Source organism: Antennarius striatus, chromosome 15 (assembly GCF_040054535.1).
Source record: "Antennarius striatus isolate MH-2024 chromosome 15, ASM4005453v1, whole genome shotgun sequence".
NCBI classification, from domain to species: domain Eukaryota; kingdom Metazoa; phylum Chordata; class Actinopteri; order Lophiiformes; family Antennariidae; genus Antennarius; species Antennarius striatus.
Window position 1 is genome coordinate 19,776,122 of NC_090790.1, and position 20,982 is coordinate 19,797,103.

At 50.7% G+C, this 20,982-nt stretch overlaps 1 protein-coding gene across 13 annotated transcripts in view; it reads left to right on the forward strand.

Moving 5' to 3' along the window:
• The first annotated feature begins 512 nt into the window (after positions 1–512).
• nedd4l (NEDD4 like E3 ubiquitin protein ligase) overlaps positions 513–20,982 on the forward strand; it is a 28,157-nt gene continuing 7,687 nt past the window's right edge. The window contains exons 1-18 of one of the 13 annotated variants that reach the window (XM_068335004.1): positions 513–829; positions 2,047–2,120; positions 4,803–4,884; positions 5,700–5,738; positions 6,790–6,843; positions 12,891–12,926; positions 13,493–13,543; positions 14,424–14,500; positions 14,590–14,692; positions 15,134–15,288; positions 15,941–16,076; positions 16,176–16,364; positions 16,859–16,939; positions 17,949–18,008; positions 18,347–18,484; positions 18,988–19,170; positions 19,397–19,594; positions 19,787–19,864. In XM_068335004.1, the coding sequence (XP_068191105.1) occupies positions 785–829; positions 2,047–2,120; positions 4,803–4,884; positions 5,700–5,738; positions 6,790–6,843; positions 12,891–12,926; positions 13,493–13,543; positions 14,424–14,500; positions 14,590–14,692; positions 15,134–15,288; positions 15,941–16,076; positions 16,176–16,364; positions 16,859–16,939; positions 17,949–18,008; positions 18,347–18,484; positions 18,988–19,170; positions 19,397–19,594; positions 19,787–19,864 (1,779 nt within the window). In that variant the 5' untranslated portion in view covers positions 513–784. Of the gene's footprint in view, positions 830–2,046; positions 2,121–4,802; positions 4,885–5,699; positions 5,739–6,789; positions 6,844–8,864; positions 9,995–12,890; positions 12,927–13,492; positions 13,549–14,423; positions 14,501–14,589; positions 14,693–15,133; positions 15,289–15,940; positions 16,077–16,175; positions 16,365–16,858; positions 16,940–17,948; positions 18,009–18,346; positions 18,485–18,987; positions 19,171–19,396; positions 19,595–19,786; positions 19,865–20,257; positions 20,764–20,982 lie in introns of those variants that run through there. The other 12 variants (XM_068335005.1, XM_068335006.1, XM_068335007.1 and 9 more) reach the window with 12 other exon arrangements.

A 20,982-nucleotide genomic window follows, 5' to 3' on the forward strand; every position in this document is an offset into this window, starting at 1 on the left:
ATTGAATTCAATCGTAAATATGGCTTTTATTTAAACGTTCCTTTATTTTTATTTATTACCTTTATACCTTTATTCATTGTTATAAATGTTAACAAGTGACAACGAACTACTTCATGTTTCCTACTGAACACTCACTGTGGCATCTCCACTGCATGTCACCTGTGATTGGCTGTGGAGTTACAAGCCCCGCCCCTGACATGAACGCTCTTAAGATTGAATGGCGATGACCTGAAACGACCAAACGCGTTCAAGAGATCGATAAACTTAAATCACTGATATCTATGGAAGCTACACAAATACGCGTCCGTTTCGTCCACAGTTGCTTCATGAAACAGCCTCAGACTCTCTGAATGAGAGAAGAAGAAAAAAACACGACACACCCAAGCACACACCCATTTCGAATCCCAGTGCTTGTCATTGGTTTACGTGAGCGTCAATCACTCCAGCTAGGAACGGGATTGGCTAAGACCTCAGGAGGGGGGGAAGTCAAGTGTTAAACGTTTTGAGGGATCAGCTCGGAGTTGACAAAAGCGATCCGTCTCAGTTGAAACACATCGAACTGAGTGTTTGTGGGGAAATTCACAAGTCGTGTCGTGGGGGAACCTTCCTGGCGAGGATTACGTGACCGAGCTACCGAGCCGTGGACTTGGTTTCACCGTGGACTTCGACACCACCGCCCGGCGGAGAGGGGAAAGTGGGACTTTATTGTTCAGGGCTACCTAGCTAGCTGTCTAGCTCCGTCCGGCGGCTTGTTTTCGTCAGCGTAGCGGGGACCGGGGGCTTTATGGCTGCGTCTTACGAGCCGGTATACGGACTTTCAGAAGACGAGGTAAGCCTCCACCCGACACGGCATCATCACGGACACGCCGTTAGTTGCGGTGGGTTCCGCCGGAGACGGCTAGCGCCACAGCGTTAGCTGACAGCCGAGCTAGCAACGGTCAAGCCCACATTCCGTAGTAACGTCCCGGTGTCGGTCCACCGGTTCGGTATCGGTACACCCCCACACACCCCCATTCCATCCCAGCTCGACCACCTCGGGTTCAGACAAATCGCATTAAAAGTCTTAACAGGACCGAGGAAGATGAGTAACGTCACTCTATTGATCAGTAACACGACTTTGGAGGCCAGAGTAACGCCGGGATTACTTCACCAGCGAGGATTACATGTTAGCACGACTGTCACCAGCAGCAATTAGCCTGTTAGCAGCTGTCACGTCAGCCAATCAGCTGTCAGCATGACTGATGCAGGCAGGCTCGGAATATTTTGGATGATCCAGAGGAATGACTAAAAATAATCCCTCCATATGTTCAATCAAAGGGAAATGGGACAGAGGATATACATATATTTGATTATGATCAGAGATGATTGAGTATGTATTGGATCTATAATCCCAAAAAAATGCATCCTCTTGTTTTTTTTTCTGTCATGTGACAACCTTTATTTAAATGACTGAGGGATCTGAGGTCAGCAGGTTTTTGTGTCTGAGGAAACTCATTTTACTTTTAGTGGCTTTGTGGTTTATATGTGTTGTCGTTATGTTTCACATGAAATCCCAAACACAGACACACCAGAGAGTTCGGAAAAGGTTTGCCACTTTTTGTTCATCTCCACACGTAAACGTTTGAGACAGTTGTGGGTCTACATTCCGCCAGACGCTGCACTTCCTGTGATGATGAGATAAATGTTCAGTAATGCTACACCCTCAGAACAAGGCGGTGGCGTAAGGTAACAGTTATGTTCGCACCAACACTCAATCGCATCAAATAAAAGAAAACCGAGGCAGTGATTTCACCTGAGAAGACATCTGATGATGTGAAGCAAGACTCTCTTCAATAAAACAGCTTTTTTATGCGGTAATAATGCAAAAAAATTACACAGTACCACAAGAATGAGCACTAAATGTGCAAAGAAGTGCAGCTGCAGCTCACGTCGCTAATTCTAGACAGTAAAATCTAACCTTTCCTGCTAGTCGTGGCTTGATTGTTATATTTCCCCCACGTGATTTGATCGGGGGTTTTGATCCCTCGTGTGTTTCTTCTTCTGCAGCATGAAACGAGAGTGCTGCGGGTTAAGGTCATTGCGGGAATTGATCTGGCGAAGAAAGACATCATCGGAGCCAGGTGAGCATCTCGGGATTTCTTTTTTAGGACACACTCAGAGATGTGGCTTTCTTCAGGGAGTTTTGTCACCAAATTCATGTCGTCTGTTTGAGGTGGAACTCCGGGCCTGCCTTATTTTTGAATCACATAAATAACGACATAATGTGGACGCATGTTGTTCCACTGTTGATTGAGTAATAGGAGGTTGGAATGAATTCCAATTAATCCCCAGCAGTGAACCTACACTTAAGGGATTTAAGAACACGCCACCAGCACAGTGGTGTGTATTTAAATCCATTTACTTAACTGGTTTGTGTCGTGTGAAAGAACAGCGTGTGATTTTTGTGCCTCGGCAACTCGTAAAGGTTACAGTCATTAAATCAGTAAGAAGAAAAAAGACTTTTATGCCATCAGGAATGAATCTGTCCTTCGTCGGCGTTGATTACGGGAGTCATCCTCCTCGTCTGGTGGGCTGCCTCAGCTCCTCCAGGATGATTACGCTCTTCTCTTGGAGCCTTTTTGGAGGCGTCTGAAGTGTTCTAAAAGTGGATGAAACTGTTGTGTTTTCAGTCCTTAGAAGGACTTCCAAACGTCAGGCGGTCGTGAGCAGCCCTTATGAGACTCATCTCAATATTTGCCTCACATATCGACAGTATTCAGACAGTAGTTCTGGGTTCTGTGTTTGTGAGGGTCTCCTATCGTCCACCCTTTCACCCTTTACGACGTTGTGTTTCCACCTTCTTTTCTCTAAGACCTTGAACTTCCAAGTGTTAATCAATCATTACCTTCCTGCCTCTCCTGTCAGACTCGTAACGCCGTCCTCAATTCTTCCACATGGGCGTCTTTGATTAATTATTACACATCATGCATATTTTCTTACTTAAGAGTGCATTCAGATGTGAATCGTAAACCTTAGAGGTGATTTATTTGTCGAGCTTCTCGTCTCAAGCGGATTAACTTCTTTTCCCTGTGTGTTCGTAACCCACGGTTATCGTTTGTGACATTGCATAACTTACCTCTGTGCAGTTGCGTGTGATTATTGGTTATTGAGTTATTGTGTGTTTAACGGCTGTGACTTCTGCTCTAGAATGCTCTTATCAATTAATATTAGACAGAGGGAACATCATGTGATGTATTTTATGTCCTCCTCCTTTATTCTGTCCGTCCAAGGCCTCACTGTTGGGATATTTCTATAGTGTTAATGGTGTTAAATGTTTGTCGCTTCTTTAGGTTCAAATATGAAGACAGATTTTGTTTTTCATTGTGTTCAAAGGCAGAATTTCAGATACTCTCCCATTGGGTTTCCCATCCTGACCACACTGGGATCGATGCCATATGTGCCAGGCTGTAAATGAAAACAACACATCGTGCAAAAATTAAAATTCCGCCCTGATCTCCTCTCCTCTCACAGCAGTGGCTTCCTTTGGAATTATTATGAAAAGATAAATGAAGTATGAGAAATGCGATGTTGTTGAAGCAGCCTGGCACGTTCGGCGTCGTGTGAACGTTGAGACGCCTCCGGTGTCGAGGCTCGGCTTGCGTCGGATCCGAACCCTCGACGAGGTCCTGGAGTCGTCGCCGTCTCGTCCTCCGCTCACGTTGATTACTGTCATTTAGTTATTTCTGTGTCGGGACTAAAGGGAACACGGCCCCGGTTCCCTCCTCGTTGTTACGCCGTCAGGTGACGCTTTAAACGCGGCGGCCCCCCCCCTCGCCAACTTTCATCTCCCTGCATTGACCTGAAGTGGCCTGGTTTTGGATGACGGAGGGAGGGAGACAGAAAGGAGTCTCGCTTTAATGGAGACACAGAAGGCCCATTGTTTCTGTTTAGACACAGTCCATCACAGAAGCACACAAACACCCCATTAGAGTCCGTGGGGGTTCTGGAGACATTAATTAGCCTCACAGAGCCGCTGCTTTGCTCGGGGTTGATTTTCAGCTCAATTTTTAAACATCTTCCCCGCTCCATCCAAAACCAAATCCAGGGTTCATCTGTACTAAACGTAGCAACGCTCACAGCGGGTCTGGATTGTAAAATCTAGACTCTAGTAGATGAATGAAACAGATTAATTGACATGTTTGTCTTGGGATCGGTCCTCGTGTTGAAATCCCAGCAGGAATGAGTCACAGCGGAGTCTTTTCCCGCAGGATGGGATCTCCCCGATGGGGTCATGTGAGGTCGTAGAGTTTCTATTTTCCTGGTGGACTCTGGATTAGCTAAAACTTGGACCTGTTTGGACTGATAACTAAACGGTAATGGATCTTTCTTGGCGCTGCTCTGCATGTGCATCCAGATCCTGGTCATTCCGCTCACCTTTGACCCTGTCAACACCTTCCAATGATCCGATCAGCTGTAGATTACAGTCGCACTCGGCGGTTTCCTCCCACCTCAGAATGTTGGGCAATTTCTATTTTTAGTGCAGCTAGAGGCTAGCCTTATCTCTCCATGCCCACATGCAAGCCCTTTCTACCTGCTATTGTTCACGGCAACCTGGCGTGTCAGGAAGCGTGTTAGCGTGTAGTTTGGCAGCGTTGGTTCTGGGACCCCTCCGATCAGAACAGGTTTAGACACGCCGGGCGGGACGGGGCCAGCTCGGCCGAGCGTTCCTCCACTCCCTGCTGTAAATCCGCTCGAGCTGTTGCACAATGAAAAGACTCCGGTCGCTTTCTGTCACTCATATTTAATGTGTCTTGTCTCTGCAGCGATCCGTACGTCAAACTGTCCCTCTATGTCGCGGACGAAAACAGAGAACTCGCCTTAGTCCAGACGAAAACCATCAAAAAGGTGAGTCCTGCGAGTTTCTTCCATCTGGTTCAGTTTAGGAGACGTTGGGTGAACTTTTTTACCCCAATAAACATCATGGAGAGAGGCTGTTCTCAGCAGGGGGGGAGCCATTACTTGCTTTGGTCTGCATCTTAACATTAATGCCTCTGATATCGATCCAGCTGTGATGCATGCTGGGAGTCCTCGTGTGGGGAAACGTCCGGCGGTCCTGCTGTCCATCCAGGCTCCGGCTGCCCCCCCACGCAGGCAGGCATACGCCGCTCGTGGCCACGGTTCCTTTTGTTGGATAAAAATAGCCCACAATGCACTGCTATGTGGAGCAGAAGGAGCAGCAGCATGGCTGCGGTCTCTGCGTCTTTATGTGGGACGCCTCCGATGGCGTCTTTGTTGTCGACGCTCCGTTTGGCTCGTGGCGAGATGCTATGAAATATATGACGGCAGAAAAAGAATCCTCAGACCTCAGAATCCGCCCCGGGGGGGGGGGGGGGGGGGGGGTTAAACCCAACCTGATGTGTTCTGTCAGAGGGCAGCGGGTGTGTCTCGTGCGTTCAGTATTTTTGCTGCATCAGCAGCCGTTTTAACAGAGATGTTATTTTATTGCCGTCGTAAAATGTTATTAAGGTTTTATTAATCAGAGATACTTGTGAAATAAATGCTTCATTGACGTTCTGGTGTTTAAGAGCTTTAAATCACTGCAGGAATTTGAATGAAATGTGTCACATAGTTCTCAGACCCAAAAAGCAGGAGCTGTGAGGTCCTGTGTCGACATTCACCATCATCGTCACGACAACCACGTCTCTGCTCTTGTGTTTCAGACCCTCAATCCCAAATGGAACGAGGAGTTCTACTTCAGGGTGAGTCCATTTTGTGTTCGCTCCTCCCACAATGCTCCGCCGTCGCTCTCGGTTCCTGTTGGACGGCAGGGTGAAGGTTGCTAATCGCCGTTCCCGCTCCCACTCGATAGTATTATTCTCACTGGATACAGGAAGTCCTCAACCTACCAACACAACTGCTAAAGAGATTGTTTGTAAGCTGAATTGTTTGTGCCTAGTTATTTATTAAATGTCAATCTCTAAACTCCATTTGAGGTCATTTAAATGACATTACTGCTCTAAATATTAACGTTCTTTTCCCTCAGACTGACCAGAAACAATTACAGGACATTAAAGCAACGCAGAATAAATAAAATACAGGTTCATGTCGTTCTTTATTATACGTCGGTTTAATACAGAAACAGATAAAAATCAAGTTTCCATCATTTCACTAGACTTAACGGCTGTCCACCACAAATATTAGAATCTTAAAATCACTAGAAAACATTAAAAGATCTTAATAGCATGTTACTGTACAACAAATAAGAGTAAAAATATGTAATCATTTTGAAATACATACGTATAATTCCAATATCTGCTGTTAAGCGTCACTAGTCATTCACATGATCGTTTTAATCCAGATTAGTCCACAGTAAACGGATAACTTAATCCTTGAGGAGAAGAAAACACTTGAAGGAACAACAGTCATAGTCACTGTTGATGATCCACTGTAGCATGTAGCATGTAGCTTAGCTTTAGAGTGAAGGAAGAGGAGGAGGAGGGAGGAGTTATTGTGGGTCAGAGTCAGAGTTGTCACCACTAACACTGTCTTCACTAGCCTTTGGTTTTTAAACAGTTATAAACGTGACGATAAAAACTACAGGACGATAGTCGGATGTGGCTACACACGTTTGTTCGTATCTCCGGATGTTTGTATGTTGAGGACTATCCCGTGGTAGATTGCCCTCTTCTGGCTCCTTTCACCTTGAATCCCTCTGCGCTCAGCTGTTCTTAAAGCCTCGTTCCTTCTCGCTGTAATTTTTCCACGTAAACGTCTGACGGCTGCTGATTCTTCCCGTTTCCTTTCCGACAGGTTTGCCCCCAGAATCACCGGCTTCTGTTTGAGGTGTTTGACGAGAACAGATTGGTAAGAGTCACGCTTCTTCTCCTTCACTCGGGTGGTTTTTTTTGTTTTTTTTTATCGCACGCCACCTTTTAGTTCTTACCTTACCTGCTTCTAGTTCACACTGGTCACCGCTAGTTTCACTAGTTTTCTTTTTAGTGATGAAGGTGATGCATTGACCTTCCATCTGTTAGCGTCCACCTCTGGTGCGCAGCTCGACCTGAAACCACCGGGTTTCAAACTTCAGACTCGCTGAATCAGAATTATGTCAGCGGCACACAGGAAACCTGTTTATCTGCTGCTTTTCTCGCTCCGCACTGAAACTTTCCACATTTCCCCAGCGGATGAGAACACAAGTCTGCACGACTCGTCAAATTAAACTTGTCGAAGGTCCTCAGTTTCCATGACGACCTGATATATATATTTGTACAAGAGTTGCAGCGATTAAAAACAGCAGAGGTGGTTCTTCGAAAAACACACGTGGCGTCTTCACCTCGGCAGAGAGACGGGGGGGGGGAGTGTGTGTGTGTGTGTGTGTGTGTGTGGGGGGGGGGGTGGACAGAATGAACACGGTGTTCTGCTGAAGGAGCGAAAGGCCTTCATCAGTTGAGGTTTGATGACTCCCCAGGAGGTGTGACTCACCGGCTCTGATTCAAAGTGAAGGTACACTCCAGTATCTTCTTGATGTCAGGATGTTCAGTCTCACAGCGCCTGGAATGTTTTGTTAAAAAAAAAAAAACTAAAAAAAAACCCACATTCTGCTGATAAATGAATCACGTGACGCGAGGAACGTTGTGTGATTGGCTCTACATGGAGGACGCCACGAGAGACGGTGAAGGCAGAGCGCTGCTGGAGGGCAGGCTCCCTGCCGCTGGACCACACATAGACGGAACATGTCACACACACACACACACACACACACACATTTATTGACTGCGCCTCACACTCCAGGCAGTGTGTCGTCACGACAGTAGCGTGACCACCTGCAGACACCAACTCGGGGCAAAGCATCCCCAAGCCTGAAGTAAAATCTCCTTTGCTGCCCTGCAGACTCGAAAACGCTTTCTCCAATGTGTGGAATGTTGTGAAGCTCTTCATCCTCATACTTTATCATCATCATCATCATCATCATCATTGCTTCTCTGCTTCCTGCCAACGAGCGTCGCAGCCGAGTCGTATCCGGGGAGGTTTCCCGGAGACGGAACGGTCGCTCGTGTTTCGAGGACGAGCTGGAAGGCCGAGCCGCTCGCGATCTGTCAGATATTCATCTTTTCAGTCCGCCGCTGGAGTTTTCTCTGCTCCATTTATAGCAAGAACGTCTGCACGGGTGTAATTTATGGATCTGGTTCTTCCATCAGTTCTTCTTTTGCCATCTAATTTTTTTTTCTCCTGGGGGGTGGAGGGGGGGGGGGCAAACGGTGGATCGGTAACCAGAGGCGGTGGAAGGGAGTTAGCGCGGTCTGCACTCTGCACTTTTTGCAGGCACGAACCGAACGTTAAATCAAGCGACTTTCATCGATTTTCCGATGAGAGGCGGGGAAGTGGGCGGGGCTTAGGAGAGACTCCAGTGAGGAGGGGGCGGGGGAAGTGGACGCAGGACGTGTTTGGGGTTGCCAGTTGGCACTCGAGGGCAGCATGGGGTTGTAACAGGAGGTGGTGGGGCCATTTATAGTCACATGACTGACAAGTAGCCCGCTGTCGCCTTGGAAACCGGGAGCGCCGGACCACTCTTATCCAATCACGTCAGGAATGCTGGCCGTCACTCGGCTCAGGCTATTTCTGCTGTCTGTCGCTAGTGCTTGGTAGCGCTAAGAGTCTGGCATATAGGGATCCTTCTTTTTTCCTCCCCCCCCCACCGTTTCCTCCCCACCACACCGCCAGTCCTCCAAACGCGCGGCGTGAAGTCGTCAACTGTTTCGCCGCGGCAGTCCGTCACTTCTTTCCTCCCGTTCGGATTACTGCAGGAAGGAAAGTTGTGGAAGAGACACGGAGAGAGTTGGAAAGGGGGGAGGGTGAGGGGGGAGAGAGAGAGAGAGAGAGTGGAAGGAAAAAAAAAAAGGGGGGGGGATCAGTCATCCAGCCAGGCAAACAAGAGAAGTTGGTGACACGAAAAGACCGAGGCGGGAGCCAGAGGAGAGAAGCGGTCGGAGCAGGAACTGTGGGAGCGATGGCCCAACGTCTGCGTTTGTACTTCGGCTCGGGTCGCAGCAACACGGCTCCGGAGGTCCTGGAGGGAGACTCGGAAGAGCGGCGAGGAGACGAAGACGTGCTCACCTTCCTCTGCATGTCCGGACCTCCCCGGGAACCCGCCGCCCGACGGGCCTCCCGGCCGGAGCCGTCCCTCAAACGCAGCTCCTCCATGTTCATCCCTCAGCTCTCCGCCGCCGCCGACCCGCGACCCACCAAGAGCTCCTCCATGCACATCTCCCTCCAGCGCTCCGACGGATCCGGTAGCCACGGCGACGACGACGTCCCACCGCCACGATATTCTCCTCCAGGACCCGCGCCCGCTTACACCGAACGTCAGTTCGCGGAGGACGTCCCGCGACATCCGCCTCCGCCGTACGACGGCCCAGAATCCTCACACTCCGTGGGTCTGCCGCCCCGACGCCGGGTCTTCAGCATCGGCTCCAACGGCCGGAGCCAGCCCGCCGTCAGCTTCAGCGGGATTTGCATCCAGAGGAATTCTCTAGACGGTTCCGACATCCCACATTTCAAAATCCTGCCTTACGGCGGTTCTGGCTGGTCGGTCCAGCAGCCCAACTTGGACAACCGCGCCGTTGTTAACGGCGGAACACAGAGGCTAGTGTTCCAGCTCCAGCAGAATCAGAGTCCGGACCAGAGCCAGGCCGCTGCACCCCAGGAAGAAGGCGCCGACGCCGGGCTCGCCAGCCCCAGAGGCGGCCGTACGCTGCATTACCCCAGAATCCGACTGGAAAGGAGCGCTGTCCTGCTGGAAAACCCCCAACAGCAAACTGGTTCTGATCCGGAGGAGAACCAGACAGACGCGGAGACGCAGAATACGGACGCTAGAACTGGACCCAACGGTTGCACTTTTGAAATCAGCGGGGATAATTCACGAAGGCAGCCTCACCTGAAGATCTACTTTACGCCGGGCGGCGGCAGCGACCAGGACGTGCACCTCGGGGATGACCCCCCCAGGAGTGACCCCCAGGTAAACCACTGATCGAGGTGATTTCAATTGGGAAAAGACATCCTGATCGGTTTTATGGGACTTAAAACAGGTTTTTAGGAAGTGCAGGGTCGACCTGGTCACGTGACGTGTTTGCTCTCATAGGACCAGAGGCGCTAAAGTGAAATCTAAATATCTGTGACGTAAATCCACCAAATGTCTTCACAACCGTTGCAGATAGAAAGATGAAACGATGACGATGACCTTGAGAAAGCTAGGTCAAGGTCGAATTTCAACTTTTGTACTCTCAGGAACCGGATATGATAGAAAGACGAGGGAGAAGGCCAGTGTGAGTAAGACCGTAGATCAAAGCTAGTGCTTCGATCAATGACAGTAGGTCAGCAATAGCGTTGATCTTTGACCTATGCAAGGAGGTCAGGGTAAAATGTTGAATTCAGGATGTTGCGGTCCCTGACTGCCTCGTTTCCATAGAACAAGAGGAGGCGACTCCTTCTTTCTCGGCCTCCGGCCCGAGTCCAGTCCAGGAAAAGGGCGGCAACTTTCTGGGAAGTTAAAAGCTCAGACTAATCCAGCGTTCCGGCCGCCTCTCGTTCCACCACCACAGGCGTTTTTTGTTTTTTTTTACATTCTCCACACATCGGCCCGTCCCGCCGTTGAAGCACCGGCGTGAAGAGGAACGGATGATTCCTCCCCGTGCACTTGTTATCTTCTCTTTGGCAGAAATGTGACACTCAGGTTTGGTCATACCCTCCGACCGCAGCCAGGCCGCTGCTATCTTTAGTCTGTTCTGAGTGGAGCTGTTGGTTCCGAGAGCGGCAGCAGATCTCCGATGGATCCGGATCACCAGCAGCTGCTGCACAAGTGATCAAGACACCAAAGACTCATCTATCCCATCTTTTTCTTGACATCCGCTCATGGCTTTAGCCGTGGAAGCAGAAGCTTCTCAGCTGTGGTCAGCGGTAGATGTCCACGTTGTTTCGGGTCAGAACTCAAAACCATCTGAACTGGAGTCGGATACCTTTTTTTTCGGTTCTGCTCCTTCGGCGTCGCCTCATTGGTTGTTAAGCAGCCGCTTCCTGTTTGATCAAGGAGATCCTCTTTTAGACCGTAATGCCAGGTCTTCCCCAACTGCTCAATGGAGAGGCCCTGCTTTGGCCCCTGCCCCCCCCCCAGTCGTGGTGATGGAGGCGTTTTTTATTTTGGTCCAGCAGCATGCCACAGGTATTCATCCAGCTATTGTTGTGACAGGCTTTCCCTGTCAGCGCTGATCTCCTGGAGGGTCACGGCATTGCGACCCAGTTGTGTCATCGCGGAGACGACCTTTTCACACCTCGGTAGCGAGTTGGACCGGTTCCAGGGCGCCCCCCGCCACCGTCAATCCCCTCCTGGCACCGCATCGTCAATTCTTAGCCGCCGCGGTTATCCTCGATCGGTCGCTCAGGATTGTTTTAGAAGTGACGAGGCGCCTCGCTGCTGCTTTGTCGTCGCGGATTTTTGATAGGCAGTCACATGATACCGTACGCGCATTCTATTGGCTGACGTTCTGTGAGTCTCGGACCTACGTGGGACACAAAAGTGTTTTAAACAGTCTATCAGAGTGTGGGAAAAGGTAATACAGATAGAAGTTGGTTTAGTATCAGTATGGGGGGGGTTCATTTAGCACAGATTAACAGGAGTGACCCTATTTGCCCCCCCAACGCCCCCTGGAACTTCTATTTTTATATTTTAATGCCGTGAACGCCACAAATGAAGAATTCTCTTGTTTTTAGCGGTGGCAGAAATGTCAAACTTGAGCGACCGTCAGCGTCGTCTAATTTTCTTGAAATTTAATTGGGTTGTCCTTCTGAACCCCCGTGTGGTTGTCCGTGCCCCCCCCCCCTCCTTGAGTGTAACCTGGCCCAGGCAGGCAGCTGCAGGCTCAACTGTGACCCTCTGATGACTCTGCAGTTACATCCCATGATCCACAGCCGCGGCTCTAAAGGCCCGTTATTGTTAAAAAGAGAGGGAAACGTGTTCCGGGCCTCGCCGCCGTGAGCAGAATCACAGCTGGCGCCCCACAAACGGTCAAATCGATCACGGCGATCCAGGTCGTTCCCGTCGCTACGTGAGGTCGGATAAAGTTTACAGCTTCAAATCCCTTCAGACAATGAAGTGTGTGTCGCCGGTGTGGGAAAGAAATGAAAGCAGGTCATTTAAGGTCATGTGTGTTTGTTCTGGTGTGTGTGTGTGTGCGTGTGTGTGTGTGTGTGTGTGGGTGTCTGATTACGTGCCCGTGCGTTAATGACATAAACTTTTCAGCGTGACTCATTTGTAACCCGTCACCGGTGGATTCCGTGTCCGGACTGGGGGGGGGTTGGTTCCAACTTGTTCCAGCTCGTTTCTTTAGTGAGCCAATCGTCCATCCGTTCGTTATTCCACCAAATATCTTCACAACCGTCGCAGATGGAAAGATTACAGGGGATGAAAATGAGAGCTTGACCTTGAGAAAACTAGGTCAAGGTCAAATTTAAACTTTTGTACACGCAGGAACCGGAATAGATGGAAAGACCAGAGAGAAGGCCAGTGTGAGTAAGACCGTAGTGACAGTCGATCAGAGCACTAGTTTTGATCTTTGACCCACGCAAGTAGGTCAATTCAGGGGTGTCGCGGGATGTTTGAGTCTCTGACTGCATTCATTCCAGTATAAACGGAATCTGAATAAACGTCTGCAGGTGGAATGTTGCTCTGTTTTTTTTTTACTCATGACCTTCTGTGATGTCACAGGTGGATCCTTTGTGATGTCACAGGTGGATCCTTTGTGATGTCACAGGTGGATCCTTTGTGATGTCACAGGTGTATGGCACCTCTAACACACACTGTCTGGTCAGACCATGTCTTGTTAGTTACTGCTGTCTAAATCGGTTGTGTCCCAACACAGACTTCCTCCAAGAATGGCCTTTTCCATGTCACACAGGTAATCATTACTGGGGGGGGCGGGGGGCTGCTGGTGTTCAGCCCAGTCATCCACCTACTTCCCCCGTTTTTCCTGTCATTGCTTTAATTATGAGCAAAAGGTTGGACAAACCTGCTGGTTCTCCTCTGTGGTCACCTCCGCCCGTCTACCTCCTGTCTGGCTGATGTTGCTTCACATCTGGTGGTGGTGGTGGTGGTCCTTTCTCCTTCTCTGGGGGGGGTGGGGGTCATGGGTTCTTCTCCTGTGAAATGATACCTGAGACCCATCCAGAAATAAAACCCTGTGAGCGTTTCTGCTAAAAACCCCATGGGGCAAATGTGGGGTGAATTCACGAGCAGGTGAACAAAAGGCAGAAGGTTTTCAGCTCTCTGGAGGTTATTTCTGGACGGGTCCGTCCATGAGATGAAAATCTATTTGTTTCCTTCACTCTGTGTGACGAACGCGATCCTGCAGGAGCGTCTGGTGTGATGTCAATCATATCAACCCCCCACCCCCCCAATCCAATCCCTGCTGCCAGAGTCCTGTTCCAAACTGTCAAGGTGACTTTTTCCCTTTTCTCTTCCCAGACCAGAGATGATTTCCTGGGTCAGGTTGACGTTCCTCTCAGCCACTTACCGGTGAGGTATTTACGTGTGTGTGTGTGTGTGTGTGTGTGTGTGTGTGTGTGTGTGTGTGTGTGTGTGTGTGTGTGGCCACACCCGGACCGTTCTGAACACTCAGCTCTTTCTTATCTTTCTCTGATCAAACGCAAGCGAAGGTCAGACTAACGGGCGTTTGTGTGTCTGTTCTAAGTGTGAGAAAGTGCCAGCCACACCACTTGTGTGTTGTTGTGATCAAACCACACACACCTGTGAAGCTGACACGCCGGAGTTGAGTGTAAACACACGTGAGCAGGCCGTTTAGAGGCTGGAGGTAACGGCCGTAAACACAGATCGTTTAGACTTTGATGGTGAACGGGGGCTTGATTTGGAGTTGGAACCAAATCGGGTGTGGGCTGTGTTCACCTTCAACCTGCACAGAACACACACACTCACACACACACACCGAAGCGCCGTTACCTTTGCTTTGATGGTCTATCTTTGGGTCAGGCTTCACAGTTTTACACTTCTCCAAGCATGAAACATTAATTTTCTGGTTCCATTCAACGCCTCACTGGTTGCCCGTCGTCGTGACAACCGCTTGCACTTCAGGCCACGCCTCCTTCGGCTTCCCCGAAGGTCGACGTTGTAAGAGCCTTTCAAAAGCGCGCCGGTAAAAGGTGTCGGGGTTAATTATTCATGTCCTACCGAAGTCCCGCGCGGCAGCAGAGCTGAGTCACGGCGGGAGACGAAGTCAGACGGCGAGGAAGACGAGGATGTTCAGTCCTTAATTCATCCGCCGAGCATCAATCAGACGCTGGGTGGACAGACTGCTGGGAAACTAGCTAGCTGTTGCGTAATGACTCGTGTGTGTGTGTGTGTGTGTGTGTGTGTGTGTTTGCCTCCTCTTACTGTGCAGACGGAGGACCCCACCATGGAGCGCCCCTACACGTTTAAAGACTTCCTTCTGAGGCCCAGAAGGTCAGTTTCCTCCAGGTGTGACAAACAGGAAGTGACACGCAAGTGGTGAAATCGGACACGTTGCGTTAACCGAATGTATGACAGTCCTTTTTTTGCTCTTGCAGCCACAAGTCCAGGGTGAAGGGTTTCCTGCGCCTCAAGATGGCCTATCTGCCCAAGCAAGGAGGCCCTGAGGAGGAGGGGGGGGAGATGAGGGAGGAGGCCGAGGTACGTCTGAGTCTCACCAGAACCCGAAACCAAACCGGGTTCTGGTTCGGTTCTTTCATTCCACACACAGGAAATAAACAGTTTGAAGCGTTTAAAGAGGGACGCTGGCTTCACGCTTCAGAGGGACAGACGACGTGAGATTTATGCTGAGAGTCAGAGCAGAACACGTTCTTCTTATTCCTTTCGCGAAGAATTCGAGCAGCAGCCTGGTGCCAGAAGCCGAAGGAAGTCTTTTCCAGGTCGACATATGGAGAAGCAATTTCCAGGACTGCCTGTTATTTGCAGAAATTAGAGCTGCTCCTCTTTTGCGTTGTGCGTTTCTTGCCTACGTGGTGCGAAGCCAGAGTCTGGTGTGTTCCCGGGGATGGAGGCTTTGAAACGGGCTGGTTCTCTTCAGCGACCTCCTGACCTTCTAACTTTCGTCTGACCTTTTCTCCTCAGGGGTGGGACGAGTCCGCCGACTCGGGTTCCCAGCGGCCGCAGCAGCTGCTGCCTCCTTTACCCCCCGGGTGGGAGGAGAAGGTGGACAACCTGGGACGCACTTACTACGTCAATCACAACAACCGCTCCACGCAGTGGAAACGGCCCTCCAACATGTACGCCGTTCCGTCAGACTGTCGCCTCATCGCCTCGTTTCCCCTCCAGTCGAACCGCGAGATACGAGTTCAACCCCATCAGTGGCTGATGTCAAACAATGTTTAACCATTTAAAAGAACTAAAATCATTCTAATCCGTTCCAGTCTTGTAAAAAAAGCCCCAAAAGCCCCCTAAATTATGAAAAACAACATTTTTATCAACCAATAGACACGCAGACTTCACCTGTGTGTAATTAATTATATAGAAGTTATGTAAACAATGATAAATCCGCCAACACGCGGTAAAGAACGAGATCCGGTCTCACTGATGTCGTATCCATCCACCAGCTAGCGGTGGTGTCCTGAAGCACGACTCATATCTCGGATTTTTGCTCGTATGTCAAACAAAAATAAAAGACGTTGACGACTGGTATCCCATAAATCGTATCTCGAGGTTCTACTTTTTTTTATCTTCTTCCTCCGTTTTCCCCCCAAACTAGACCAGATTTACACTTTTGCAGCCAGCGTTTATTTTTACTGTTAACACTTCCTGTCAACACCTGTTCTTTTTGACGATATCTGTCATCCTCGCCTCTTTACGATAAATTTGAAGCCGCGTGTTGGCCTGGCGTGAACCCGTCCCCACACGACTGACTCCCTCTTCCTCTTCCAGGGACGTGATTTCCGAGAGCGAGAGCGACAATCAGCAGCGGCAGATCCACCAGGAAGCCCACAGAGTCTTCCGGTCGAGACGCCACATCAGCGAAGACCTGGAGAACGAGCACCTGGAGCCGAGAGACCTGGACAACGTGAGGGAGGGGGGGGCGTCATGTTGCAGCTGTGCGGGTGATAACGTGTTATTATAACGTGTTATTATGACGTGTTGTTACCGTCTCGCCCACCTGCAGTCCTGGGAGCTGATCACGGAGGAGGATCCTAACGACAGCGTGTCCCAGTCGCTGCCGGGCCCCTCCTCCATCCTCACGCCGCAACACCCGCCCACGCCCGCCACTCAGGAGTTCTCTGAGGATGTCAACCTGAGGTTGTCCCTCACGCCTGACGCCAACGGCGAGGTCCCGGGGCCCAGCGCCGCTCTGGTAACGACCAGGGTTACTGTTCCTTTAAAAACAGCAAAGCTGGCGAATTTAACCCTTACAGCCCTGACCTATTTTGGCCGTTTTTTGGTACTTTTGATATTTGTCTCTATATACCCCATTAAAAATGATTTAACATACCCATGCTTGTTATCTTCAGCACAACCTCAGCTTTATAACTTATTATATTGACATATTGGGGCAAAACAGACACACAGTCACATTTGAAAATGGAGAAACTGAATTTTGTTGCACATAAAAACCAAAAACGCGCTCATCAAATTGATGCTGAGCTCCAAAGAGGTTGCCGTAGGCTTCTAACATCGTTATATATACAGTTTGCATCACTTACGCCACTCTTCAGAGGAGTTTTTCAAAATGAGACGGTGTCACGTGAAATGCTCGAATCGCGAGAGGTGTTCGAATCATAGTGCACGAAGGGTTAACGTCCAGGACGTTACTGCAATAAAGTTTTTTCTTTTTTTATTTTCAAACAGAGCCCGCTATCGAACAGACTCCGATCCTCCAGCATGACTGATGGCGTCAGCGACCAGGCCCAGGCTCCGCCTCCTCTTATGGTACTTCAGTCTCCTCCCCCTCTCTCCGCGGCGACGCTCGTTTATCCGTCCCTCTGTTCGCTCCCTGAACGCCTCGCGCCAACAGGGCCTCATCTCATTCACCTCCTCTCTGGTGGTACGCCCCCCCACCTCCTGAAAACCTCCCTCTTCCTCTTCTTCACCGGGCGGGCGTGGCTTCCACCTCTCCTTTCCTTCAGTCTCTCTGGGGGGGTTTTGAGTCTCTTTCTTGTTCACTTCCTGCCCCCCCCCCCCCAGCAGGATCGCTGTCCCACTTCCTCTTTTGTTTCCTCGCCCACTTCTTCTTTGTGACGCTGTGTTTGATGTGTTGTTGAAGCGTTGGCTGTTAGTCAGGGGGTCGGGTCCCGCCACAGGAGACCAGCTGAGGACCTGAGTGTCGGTCCGTCACAGCGGAGGTCTGTAGTTTGAATCCCACGTGTTGTCGATCAGAAGCTCCAGGGTCATGTCTTTATCAACAGAGTCCCAGAACAAACGTTTCCTTTCCCTCCTGATGATCAAACGCCGGCCACGCCCGTCTGACGTCTGATAAAAATTTAAATTTAATAATTACATTTTAATTTAATTTTTATTTTAATTTATTTTAATTTTATTTAATTAAATTTAAATAAAATTTAGGGAACTTTTTTTTGTGAGTTTTTTTTTAAAATTGATTTAACGTCAGATTGAACCCAAGGATCCAGCCTGGACTGTCCTGATTTGATTGACCGATGACATCACGCCGTTCAGACGCTGTCAGCCAATCACATCTCTTGCACCTTTCTCTGCACCGCTCAGCCAGCTTCTCGCGTGGGGGTGTCCTCTCACATCCAACCCTCCTGTCGCAACCCACCTCCTCTGAGAATTAACTCCACCCACCCCCACCTGTGCCACCTCACTGCCTGCACCGCTGTCTCACCACCCCGACCCCCCCCCACACACTGCATTGCTCCCACTCTGAAAATCTGACCTTCTGTCACTAAAGATCATCTCCCCCCCTGTCGTCCTCCCCCAGCAGGGTCCCCAGACCAGACGGACCCGAGCTCAGACAGTCTCAGGTGGTGAGGAGTCCATGGTAATGCCTGTTTACATCCGTCTGACGCGGACACGTCACACACACACACACACACACACACACACACACACACACACACACACACACACAGTATTATCACAAACAGAACTGTATTGTGTGTGTGTGTGTGTGTGTGTGTGTGTGTGTGTGTGTGTGTGTGTTCTATCACTCCTGATGGTTTTTTTTCTCGTGTGCTGCTCCTCAACCCCCTCCCATCCGTTCCCGCGTCGGCGACCCCTCTCAGGAAAACGCCCCGTCTGTGTGGACCCGCCTCCTGCAGATCACCTGACACTGACCAGTCTCTGTGCTTTTTTGCTCTCTCCACCCCCCCGGAACAGTCTCCGTCTGCCACCGCGTACGCCCTGACCACCCCCGGCTTGCCCCCCGGATGGGAGGAGAGGAAGGACGGGAAGGGAAGAACTTATTACGTCAACCATAACAACCGCACCACCACCTGGACCAGGCCCATCGTGCAGGTACATCAGGTCTGGGGAGGCGACCCGGACGCTATGCATGGGACTGGAGCTTCCCTAGACCCCCCCACCCAACCTTCCATCGGCGTCTGTGTCTCCCCCCCCCCCCGTGTTTCTCTTCGTTCCTCGCTGTGCAGTAACTCCTCTACGTCCTCGTCTGTCTTGGCGTCGATCACACCTGTCCTGTCGCTCTGCTCGTCTTCCTGTCACAGGGGGGGGGGGGGGGACGCCGCCCCCCACACCGGGAATAAGCTCCTCCCCTTTCTTTTTTCAGCTCCAATCAGCACTCGGCTCATCCCGTTCTGTTTCCCTGTCGTCACGCTTTCGTGTCTTGTGTCTTTGTGTTCCAGCAGGACGTTTTGTTTTGTGTGTGGCCCCCATCACTGTGGGGGGGGGGGTAAACCTCTTCTTTGGTCCTGCTCCATCCGCACTGCTGGTTCCTAATGTGTGTGTGTGTGTGTGTTAGCGTGTCCTCACTGCTTCACCCGTGTCGTTCTCGCTAACAGCTGACGGAAGACGGTGCCTCGGCGGCGGCGGCAGTGGGAGGACCCTCGTCCCCGGCTCCCACGGCAACCCCTCCCCCCTCCTCTTCCTCCTCCAACGCCTCCAACAACCACCTCCACGAGCCCCAAGTCCGGCGACCCCGTAGCCTCAGCTCCCCCACCGTCACCCTGTCCACCCCCTTGGAGGTGAGAGTGCGCCGCCCGTTCTGCCCCCCCCCCCCCCTGGATGGATGAAGTGGATGAAGATGTTTCTGCTCAGCATCACGTCCAGTCTGAACACTTCCTCTTTTCTAATCTCATCTTTTATTTCCAATCAGGCGTTTTCTGGACGACTAAACTTTTCCATCCAGTTTCTTCTTTTCAAGTCCGACCAAATCTTCACCGCGTTCCTCTTTTCCCGTCTGGGTTCCAGGGGGCCAACAACATCCAGGCCCGGCGGGCCGTGAAGGACACCTTCTCCAACCCCCAGTCCCCCCAGCCGTCCCCCTACAGCTCCCCCAAGTCGCAGCACAAGACGCAGCAGAGCTTCCTGCCCCCCGGCTGGGAGATGAGGATAGCCCCCAACGGACGGCCGTTCTTCATCGACCACAACAGCAGGACCACCACATGGGTGAGGCAGGGAGGCCTGAACGGCTTGGGGGGTGGGGGGTGGGGGCGTGGCTGTTCAGTCACAGTTTGGCGCCACCTGGTGGTGTGAGAGGATGTTACCGGACTTGTCAGGATGGGGGTTTGTTTGTTTTTTCAACATTCCAATTTTTCTACTTCCTGTCCTTCTTCATTCCTGCACCCCCCCCCCCCCCAGGAGGACCCAAGGTTGAAGTACCCGGTCCACATGAGGGGCAAGAACTCCATGGAGCCCGGTGACCTGGGCCCACTTCCTGTGAGTACATCCAATCTCCTCGACACAACAGGGGGGTCATCATGTGTTCTCTACTGTTTCTGGGGGGGGGGGGTTGTACATCTCACAGGCTGGTGTGGTGTGTGTGCATGTGTGTTCTCTCTCTCTTCTCTCCATTCTGGTGGATCTAATTCTTCACCTCCTTCTACACCCGGCCATTTGTGTTGGGCAGAACATACCAGAGGAGGTCGGTTGGTGCCCCCCCCCCCCCCCCACCTGCTTGCCTTACCTGTCTGGTCCAGTCTGGTCAAATGCCTGCAGACGGCCTTGCGCTTCTCTCCCCCCCCCCCTCTATTTTTCTCTCTATCATTTCTCTCCTCATGAACCGGCATGGATGGACTGAACCTCACACCACCTCTTCATCTGTGTTATCAGCCCACTTCCTGTCGCCGTGCACCCCCCTCGCACCACCGAGACCACCCGCCCCCACCCCTGTTAACGAGTGAACGTTACGGAGACCGTCCCGCGTCTGTGTCCCCGTACCTGAATCAGTGTGTGAGGAGCAGGAGGAGCGAGCTGCATGGTTCACACCTGACCTCCTCCTGCAGGAGGAACACGGTCGTACCTCCAGATACCAGTTTGTTGAGACACGAGTCGTTTGTTTGACGTACGAGCAAAAGTCTGAGATACCAGTCGTGTTTCAGGACGTCACCACGTGTTGGCGGATGGATACGACATCGGTTAGACCGGATCTCGTTCTTTACCACGTGTTGGCGGATGGATACGACATCGGTTAGACCGGATCTCGTTCTTTACCACGTGTTGGCGGATGGATACAACATCAGCGAGATCGCATCTCGTTCTTTACCACGTGTTGGCGGATGGATACGACATCAGTGAGACCGGATCTCGTTCTCGTTGGTGGAGTAAAGACGTAGCTGGTGTGTTCTCCTGACTTTAGCGTTTCTTTTCATTCTTTCTCATTGTTTATTTAACTAATATATAATTATTTACACACAGGTAAAGTCTGCGTGTCTATTGGTTGGTAAAATTATTTGTTCATAATTTAGGGGGGTTCGGGGTTTTTTTATAAGGCTGGAACGGATTAACGTGATGTTAGTTGTTTTAAAGGTTAAATGTTTGACCTATGAGTTCAATCA